At 40.6% G+C, this 10,599-nt stretch overlaps 1 protein-coding gene across 1 annotated transcript in view; it reads right to left on the bottom strand.

Annotated features, from left to right (window-relative positions):
• The window catches only part of PCCA (propionyl-CoA carboxylase alpha subunit), a 569,837-nt gene that overhangs the window by 340,472 nt on the left and 218,766 nt on the right, over positions 1 to 10,599 (bottom strand). The window contains exon 12 of the mRNA XM_019523836.1: positions 3,089 to 3,239. Within this exon, the coding sequence (XP_019379381.1) occupies positions 3,089 to 3,239 (151 nt within the window). The remainder of the gene's footprint in view (positions 1 to 3,088; positions 3,240 to 10,599) is intronic.

The raw sequence follows: 10,599 nt of genomic DNA, 5'->3' as shown, positions 1-10,599 counted from the left end.
CCTGGCTCTCCAGGGACCTAGCAGACCTCCTGAGGCTAAAAAGAAAGGCCTACAAAGGATGGAGGATGGGAGTCACCTCCAAGGAGGATTATTCTGCACCGGTCTGGTCCTGCAGGGAGAAAACCAGGAAAGCCAAGGCTGCAACTGAACTCCAACTAGCTTTGAGCATCAAGGACAATAAAAAGTCCTTTTTCAGATATGTGGGGAGACGGAGGAAAAGCAAGGGCAACATTGGACCCCTGCTGAACCAGATGGGGCAACTCACAACTGACACCCAGGAAAAAGCCAACCTATTAAATGGGTACTTTGCGTCAGTCTATCATCAGTCCCATGGGACACCCATGCCAGCTATGGGACAGGGAGGTCCGGGTGATCCCCTGCCCTCCGTTAATGCTGACCTCGTGAAGGAAAACTATTCCAAATGCGCATTAAATGAAAACACACAGGAAGGTAAAAGGAAATCTTCCTAAAGATCCGAAAGGTAACAAAAAAAGTTACAAGCAGCAAACAACATGACTGGGGTAAATTCCACTGGGCAGACTTCAGGTTTCTCAGCATGAAAAAAACAGCCTCTGCTGCCCATCCATTCTGTCAGAATGGCATCAGGATCAGGTACAATATTGTTAGCTTGTGCGAGGTTCACTGAAGGCTAGGACTGATTCTGAGGTAAATGTGTTCTGATATGATTCCCAAGTTGACAATTACTATATGAAATGAAGAGGAAACTGCACATCGTTTTAGTAATGATGCATTTGGATGATTCTAAAAGGCAAAATGATGCATCTGATGTGTGCCCAGTCCCCTAGAGCACTTCCTATTGGTAATCTACAACCACATGAAACTCTACACAAGTTCACAGAGAGAGCAGAGCCACTTGCAAGCCTTCACCAGTACATACAAGATAAAGGAGCAGGATCCTGAAGCATACAACACTTAGAGTGAATACACATATAAAGACATCTGGAGGCTCTCCCGAATCTAAAGTTAAATCTGGAGAAGCTTCATTAGAGTGTCTATGTTTGGATCTTAATAGAAGGGAGTAAAAACTAGATGCTAGTTACATATCTGTTAGTGGAACAGAAACTAAAGTTTGAGAGTTAGGAAAAGTGACAGATCAATTGGGAAAGCTTAGAGAAAAAGCAAAGAAAATTACTACTCTCCAGCTTCAAACTGAAATGCTAATTAGAGGCAATACACAGTGAAGATGGATAGAGGAATTAAAGAATGTACATAAGTATTATAATTTAAGGTTAGTAAATTTCCTAAGAGTTGGAAGGAGTGAGGCTACTATTAGAGAGGACCTCTCAAACTGCTTAAACAATATTTGATGAAAAGTATTTGACATTTCTAAAGATGGTATTTCTTCCATTGTATAAGTTTTTTTACTGCACATGTGGCTTGTTGTACAACTGAATAACTTTGATGAGGAGGTACTGGACAGGTTTTACCACTGCATATTACTGAAAACTGCATAAAGAGACAATGTTTAAAAAAAATTAAGGGAGAATTGATCCCAGAGGTGTTGGGCTGATCACATTTACCCAAACACTTATTTGGGATCCACTAATGTAGCAAAGGAGGGAATTTAGGCATGTGGCCAACTACTGGAATCAGATAAAGTATGGATCATTTTATAGATTTTCTTAGAACATAAACAAAATTATAGCTACCCATCAGAAGCTTTACCTGAAATGTCTGAAAAATTATGAGACTGCAGAAACTGTGTATAAATATAAAGAATGTGTACTGAGGCAACAGGAAGTTTACTAACATTTTAACAGACAAATGTTACATGGTTTAGCCATTATTTTTAATCATTTTTTTACTAAATCAGTTATAGGAGAAACTGTGACTGGAATTCAAAGCCTATAGTAAGGACACTGGAAAGGTAAAACCCTAACAGAGCTTACCCCATACCTTGATACAGGAATAAGGGAAGCAACTTTATTGGATGAAGTCGCCCACTGAAGGGAGGGAAAAAGGGGTTGTGAACCAATCTTCTCTGCACTTCTCTTCCCCCTAAGGGAGCAGATAATTAAGCATAGAAACTACATGTCTCCCCAGCCTTTATGAAGGTCAAGCAAAAAAAAAAAAATAATGGAAGAATGGGGAGTTTCTTTCACCATCACTGCAGACCTGCACAAGCAGCGGTCAGAATTTGGCCCCAAGTAAAAAGCAGCTGAAAATGAATTAATGGATATTATATCTGTCACTTAACATTTTGGTCCCTCTAAGATACAGAAAATAAACTGCAAAGCCTTGACCCCTTGATATCATTATATGACATAAGGGAAAGAAGGGAAAGCTACTTTTTTAGTTAAATTATTTAACTAATACAAAGATTGTGATAAAATTCATATCATGATAAAATTCAATCATTTACAAAAATATGAAAAAACAATTTGTGAGATGTGACAAGTTATGTTTTTTCATATCTTTGAAAATGATACCCAACTTGGATTACGATTCTGTTGTGTTATCACAGCTAGAGGGGAAACCTGACCAATGAAAGGTTGGATTGAGTTTTTTTTAAATGTAAAGCTGTAACATCTTGATAGTTCAGCTACTAAACAATCATTTCCAATCCAAAGTTATTCCTTGTTGTTGACTAGCTTTTTTTCTCCATGACTTGAAACAGTATTCAAATTGCCAGTGTTGCTATTTCTGACATGTATGTGTAGTTTAATCACCTTACTAGTGCAATTTAACAAACTGTCACCAAAGCATGAAAAATAAGAGGAAATTTCAGTGGCCAAGAGGGAAAAATATCAAAGCACAGTGGCTAGTCACTTACTGTGAAGTGGCACTTAACTGTGACCTCTTGCAAGGTCTTTAGGTCAAGTGTAACAAAGAGCAAAGCACTGAAAGCTCACTTCTGAGTGCTGTGAAAAAGCTCATTCCTGCAAAGACTGTGTACATAGGCTAACTCAGGTGATTAGACCTATTAACTTCGGCAGGGAATACCCGGACATGTAAAGTTACTCCTGTGTGCAAGTCTTTTCAGAACCAGGCCATTACTTTAGAGGGAGGTTTACATTTTGTTTTTTCAAATAACACTCCTCTAAATCTGAACAGTTGTTTTTCTTACCTGAAGTCTAGTGTTCATTTCCAAGAAGTAAAAATTCTTCTTGGAATCCACAAGGAATTCTACTGTTCCAGCAGAGGAATATTTTACTGCTTTGGCAAGAGCTACTGCTTGTTCTCCCATTGCTCTTCGAGTTTCAGGATCCAGAAAAGTGCTGCAAGTGCAAAAAGAGTACCTTTCTTTAGTTAAAAAACGTAATTGAACAGTTTTATCCTTTGCTTAAGTAACCTATAAAATAAAGCAAAAAAGATGATGATACCACACAATCCAGTCAACACTGCCATATAATAGCTGTATCAGAGAATAAACAAGAGTACACCAGAACTATTTCAGAAGCATTGGATGCTGGCTGCAGCCAAGGTTGGGGGTTTTGACTGGGGTGTACCAGTGCTCCTGCTGAGCCTGAAAGCTGGAGGTTCCTGCTTAGGTCTCGTCTCTCTGGTCAGACTCAGATGGATCATCACATTTGGGATTAAGAAGGAATTTTACCCAGTAGTCAGCTTGGTATGGACTTTCCTCTGCAGCAAAGGACTTTCCTCTGAGCCCTCTTCCTTAGGTGTCACTGACACACTTTAACAATCCTTGCAGCAACAGGCCATCAGTCATCAATGTCTCCCTGCTTTACCTATGGCAGGTTAGGGTGCTATCCCTTGTAACAGGGTTGATTGTGTACTTTTACTAATAGGTTAGACAAGGATTTGTATGGGATGGTTTGAACAGAAATAATCCTACCTCCAGCAGGGGTTCGTCCTAGATGACATTCAGTGGTCCCCTCCAGTCCTACTTTCCTATGATTCCATTATTCTAACCCTAGATGAACCTTATTTCATTCTAGGTTCCTTTTAAGAAATAAGGCTTAAGTGCAGCATGCAGTAGTCTTGGTAATCACTGCTACTGTGCTCTAAAATGTTTTAAAGATATAAAAGAAAACAATGCACATCTGTACAACATTAAAATCCATGAAATGTGACCTAAAATATTTAATGATTAATTTAAAGGCACATTTAATTAATAAAATCCATCATCAAAAAAATTCTGGGCAATGCTGAAGTTTGTAGACAACAACCATACTATTGAAAAATGAATGCCTGTATCAGTTATTCTCCACCTTTTTGGACGAGGTGCCCCCTCCATAACTTTTGTGAATTGAGTGGCACCCAGTTTTAAAAACTAATGTATATATTGCAGTGCTTGCTTCCTTGTAGAGGGGCTGGGCAGCAGGGGTAGAAGATCAGCCAGGCAGGGACACGCCTGAGCCTGACCTTTTCTGATCATCTCCTCAAACCTCATGGAACCCTTTAAAGGATCTGGTGGCATCCCAGAGTGCCACAGCCCCCTGGTTGAGCCTAGATCAAGGAAAAAATATGTCACCCTAAGCTTGTGGTTGCCTTGTTTTCTGCATCTGTTTAAAATATGATGTGGCTGTTATAGAGCAATGTGCTCCGTAAGGCAAGTAATGATAAACTAGGAATGTTCATAAGGTCCGAATGAGATAATCTGACCTGTGGTTTGTTTTTGTTTTAATTTGGGTTTCTTACATAGGTAAGATTGTTATGAAAGAAAACTACGGCATTCATAAGACTGAACCCAATAATCAAAAACACTAACAGTTTGCAGATTAAACCTCCAAAATTTCCCATCACAAATTTACCCAGTAGTTGCAATCTTATGTTCTCCGTTTTTCTGATTGTGATTCCGTCCATTTCACACAGTATGGCTACCATTCAGTGGTGTTCCTCTGCCCCAGTGTGCAACTCAGCTATTCCCTCAGGAACCAATGCAGTGACTGCTCCCAATCACCAAGCTTCCTCACCCCCAAAGACAAAATGCATGACTTTCAATTGGCCAGTAAACTACAAACTCAAGAAAAATATACATACTGATGATTCCTTCTCACTAGGATACACGTTCAGAATTAGATTAACCTATACAGGTAGTTACCTGAGTGGTAGGGAAACTTTTGGCTTTTATCACAGTTAGAGAAAGTTTTTTACTAAGAGATTCTAGACCTGGAACACAGATTTATAATGAAAAAAAAACTTATATATGTCAAACTGTTCCCTATTAGAAACACAGTTACACTAAGCAAAGGTACTTATTGCATCAGTATTTCAACTTAGCTTGCCTATACATGTGGAAGAATCCTCCCAGGTTTGTTTTCCTGGTAGAAAAACTTACTTGGAGGCCCTAGACAGACATTCAAATGCTGATCCCTTAAGCAGCACAGAGCTTGCAGTGCTGACACTGCACAGACAGGGGGCCCTCGTACACACTTCTCAATGTGCTGTCTAGGCTCCCTCAGTCAGCCTGGAGACAGATGGCAGTAGTGCATAAGACAGCCCTAATTGGCCTGTAGACACTCTGGGGGAAAAAATGAAGTCTGATTCAGGAAAGGTGTCAATGGATTCCATGCCAGTCTCTGGTCTCACACATCTGAAGAGATCACTAAGATCAAAAGGAATGGGAAAAGCAGGAAAATCTCACATAGGCATTGTAATGTAGAAAGATGGGCTTGTTACTCTGATTCAGTAAGACAAGGCTTTCCAACTTCTGAGCAGCTGAGGACCACATGCAGCACAGGCCACAGACCTGGGGAACACATCCTCCAGGGGCTGCCGCCCTGCCACATGGGCAACCCAGCCCCCACACCAGCTCCCTCCACATGCACACCAGCTCTCTCTCCATGTGCACACAGCCCAGCTTCAACCTCCCTGCATGCGTTGCCCAGCTCCCCCCACCACATGCACAACCCAGCTCCCCACCACACATGAAGCCCATAGCCCAGCTCCCCACCCCAACACAGGCAGCCTGGGCCCCTCACAGCTGCACCACAAGTGGGGACAGGAACCAGAAGACAAACAAGAAAGGTCGAGCCCAGAGATCCCAGCCACTGCCACCAAAAGAGCAATGGGAGAAGTGGCAGTTGAACAGGAACTCTTAACCCTTTGAATGCTGCATGTGGTACATGGGCTGCCAATTGGACAACCTTGCAGTAAGAGAATGCAGAGGAAAAAGTTAAAAGCCTGTAATTTAATCAAGGAACATCAATTTATATCACCTGTTATGCAAACACGTTTTGAGTAATAACAGACCAGCTGATTTCCAATACTGAATGATCACCTTGGTCTCTATTTCAAAAACAAGCATTATTATTTCTCATACAGACAAAAAGACAGCTACTACCCTTCTACTACAGTGATGTCTTCCTATGTTTGCTAATGTATATCTAAGGTCTCTCTATTCACATCCTGCCATAGCTGAAGAATAGAAAAGAAGTGTCATACTGTTAAACTTGATCTCTGCCATGTGGCTAAGCTTTATACTCTAAAATGACTATATAATCTCTGCAATCAACTAGGTTAATTAACTGAGGTTTACCTACTCCTGTCTGCTTCTCTGCCTTTCATATACATTCACTTCCCCTTAAACCACTCACCATTTCCTTCCCTATTGCTCCCTGAACAACCCCTTCCCCAACCTAATTACACACCACCTGAAAACAACATTTTAAACCTGACTTCAACTCCCTCCCCACCTCATATACCTGTTACACTCCCAACCAAACAGTTCCTCCAGCAGCAAAAGCTGCAAAATAAAAGGGTTTCCCATGATAAAAGCATCAAGAGAAAAAGAGATCAGACGCGACATTTCAGTCAGAAGGCTTTCTTGTAGCTACTGCAAACCTGATCAAAGACAATACAACAGACTTTTTCTACTGTTTGTACAGCCTGAGAGATGTCTTCATGGGCAATATGTTACCTCCCACTTAAGGATCAGTTTTTGACCAGTAAAAAAAATACTGGTGAAATGACCAGACAAATATTGTCAAATAATGGTCAATTATATTAAGCAACAATTTATTTGAATGGTAAAGAGAGAATTTATTTGTCAATAGGTTAGATTTAAAATAAAAAAACAAGTTAGTTAACTATTATTGTGAAGCAATGAAATTCAATTCCAAAAAAATGTAATGAATTCTCATAACTAATAACATTAGGTACAGGAATGATATTCAATATGAAACAGTTTGTTTTCTTCTTGTTCGCTAGGGTTGCCAAACCAAGAAAAACATTTTTACTGACAATCTGCAAGCTTTTTACTGGCAACCAAATTTTTACAGACATATTTATACTGATATATGTTTTACATAATGTAAATGGAACTCTTTTCCCAGATCCTACCCTGCTGTTAGGCCCCAGTTAGAAACACTGGCTTCAAATTTAGCAGTTTAACAGTGATCATAGTAAAAAAAGTTTTTAAAAAAAGCATGGCTGTCAAGTAAAAAGTTTGAAGTAAATTCTTGGGTTCCCAACCTGTTTGACTGTAGTAATGATTTTACACCACACTGCCTCACCCAGGGGCCCATACTTACCCCCATACCCTGACACCTTCAAATGCACTCTGCACCATGCTGCCCACCCCCAACCTTATTTACTCAGCAAGCCCTGCTCCCCCTGTCCCAGCACAGACCCTCCCCCTCCCCACTACAAATCAGCAGTGTTATAGGCAGTGAACAAGATGCAACAGTAGCAGCACATGGTTGGGAGGGACGGGGTCTGAAGCCCTAAGACCTCCCTGTAGTGCTGCACTCTCACTTGGACACCAGGTGATGCTACTATGCTATGTGTGTACTTCACCACTGCATCCAGCTGCTTTCCAACCATGCAGCTTCAATCAGCTCCAGCAGCTTAGAGCTTTTACTGACAATTCAAGTATTTTATGGATTTTACAGGCAGGCATTTTTACTCTGATTTTTTTTACCAACAGGCAACCCTGTCCTTGGCTTTTATCCTGGAACCTCAGGGCCAGCCCAAGCAGTTAAAAAAGGAAATTAAACATAAATAAAATACATACAGCTATAAAACTATAGCAATAACTAAAAAAGACAAATATCAGTTTTTAAATGTTCCTAAATGGAATGTGTGCAGGTAGCTCTGATTTGCACAAGCCTGGCGAGCAAGAAGCCCTGCACTTGCTAACAGACAACACCATAATCCAATAGAAAAGGTAGGCTGCCATCTACACAAAGGTATTCTTGGCTTCATGGAATATTTGACAATATTTAATTATGGTCAAATAATAGATGGTCAGTTAACTAGCTTGCCAACTTTACTCATCTTCTCTTTATTCGTACCATTTTGAAACAAAACGTTTCCTAAAATACCTTCGACCCAGTTCACACAGGCTGAATATTTTTTCAAAGTAAATAACACTTTTCCATTTTTTAAATATATATTTACTCCTCATAGAATCATAGAATCAATGAGTTGGAAGGGACTTAGACAGATCATCTAGTCCGACCCCCTGCCATGGGCAGGAAGGAGCACTGGGGGTGGCAGGGGTCATAAGACCCCAGCCAGGTGCCTATCCAGTCTCCTCTTGAAGATTTCCAGGGAAGGTGAGAGCACCACCTCTCTGGGAAGCCTATTCCAGGCTCTGGCCACCCTTACAGTGAAGTAGTTCTTCCTAATATCTAACCTAAACCTATCCTCCCTCAGCTTGTGGCCATTGTTCCTAGTGACTCCAAGGGGGGCCCTGGTGAACAGACTTTCCCTGAGTCCCTGTTGGTGGCCCCTGATAAGGTTGTAGGCAACCACAAGATCCCTCCTCAGTCTCCTCTTGCGGAGACTGAAGAGATTCAGGTCCCTTAGCCTCTCCTCATAGGGCTGGCCAGGGAGGCCCTCAACCATACGAGTGCCCCTCCTCTGGACCCTCAACTTAGAATAAAATATAATTGGAAATTCACCCACAGTACTGGATTTCACCTCCTATTGGATGATACCATGTAATATGAAAATTACAATAGCCCCAATTTTTTTCAAATTTCAAGTACAGTTTACTTAAATTTATAAAATCAGCTTCCTGGTATGACAGGGAGCCATCTCAAGGTCAGTCCAATTGTAGGCCCACCCACTTGTCTAGGGCAGTCTGCCCACCTGACTCACCTGCCATGCCTTTGTTGGAACAAAAAGTTGTTCATAGGCAGAAGGCTGCCCATTTATTACCCGGTGCCAAATAAAAAAACCTACCCTTGAGTTATAAGCACAACTTCTAACTATAACCAGCATTAACCTTCTAAAAATCAAATTTTAACTCTGATAACTTGCATTCTGTCCAAATGCATGCCAAATGTTAGGGCATTTATATATGCCCTAAATGTTCAGGCTATGTTCTTCTGCACTAATAAGCAACTATACATTAAACACTAAACATAACTGCACTTTGGCAAACAGTAATAAGCAATGGATATTTAAAAGCAGTTTGAATTTATACCACCCAAGCTTTTCAACCATATAGATTTTCTGAAGCAAACACTGGTAAGTAGTATATACTGCTTTTAAAATAATTGCTGCAAAATACAGATATGCCTCAGCTCCAGGTGTAATCAGTGATGTTAAGGATATATTGGACATGTATTATACAAGGTCCTACTTCACACAAGCAAGGACAGTAGAATCTGGCCTCCAATTAGCTAACATGACACCATCAAATATTTTTAGGAACAGTAAGCATAAATCTTTAAGATTTCCTTTAGCTTCTGAACTCAATGGTAGAAACCTACAAAGAAGAAAACAACATGTACCTGTATATTAAATGAATCAGCTGTGTTTAAAATACTATCAGTATCCATATTATATATTTTATACAAGATTATGAATTTAAATTAAAATGGCCTGATCATCAGTTTTCTTGATATGGAACAAAAAATCATTCAATTAAAATAGAATAATCTCAAGTACTATATCACAAGTGCATTACGGGAACTTAAACAAAGGGCTGTGGAGATGGAGACGGAAGCCCAGCAGAGACTCTGTTGATGGAAATATCTCCACATGGGTGAGCTAGAACCTCCCCCTACAGGAACTGCTTCTGCCCTTGGTGGCAGCCCCACAGGTGGTGACCGAGAGGTACTGGGCACTTCATAAACCTGAACAATTTTAACTCTTGGATTTGATCTGTCTTTTATTATGTAGCTGATTTATGTATCCTTCATTTACAGTATTGTTTATTTTATTGTGCAGTAACTGCTCCTTTCAAAAATACCTATTCATTAGTTGGTCTCTTAAGATCCAGTGTATTTAAGTCTGGGTCTGGATAATAGGTTTAATAACTGATACTGATTTGGGAAATAGGCCTAACCACTGTAAATATGATCCTTTGTCCACCCATAATGGAAGTATCCCTTGTTTCTATGTGCTTGTTGTCAGTAAACAGAGATCCTTACACACAGTTGAAAATTTTAAAAGTTTCATAGTTTCTAGGGTCGGAAGGGACCTGAGCAGATCATCTAGTCCGACCCCCTGCCATGGCAGGAAAGAGTACTGGGATCAAACAACCCCAGCAAGGTGTTCATCTAACCTCCTCTTAAAAACCCCAGGGTAGGAGCCTGCACCACTTCTCTTGGAAGTTGGTTCCAGACCCTAGCCGCCCTGACCGTGAAGTAGCGCCTCCTGATATCTAACCTAAACCTACCCTCTGCCAGCTTGTGACTGTTATTCCTGGTCACTCCTGGC

The sequence above is a fragment of the Gavialis gangeticus genome, unplaced genomic scaffold (genome assembly GCF_001723915.1).
Source record: "Gavialis gangeticus isolate Ggan-Ray unplaced genomic scaffold, GavGan_comp1, whole genome shotgun sequence".
NCBI lineage: Eukaryota > Metazoa > Chordata > Crocodylia > Gavialidae > Gavialis > Gavialis gangeticus.
Note: the sequence above shows the minus strand (reverse complement) of the source record. Positions and strands in the feature narration are given on the sequence as shown.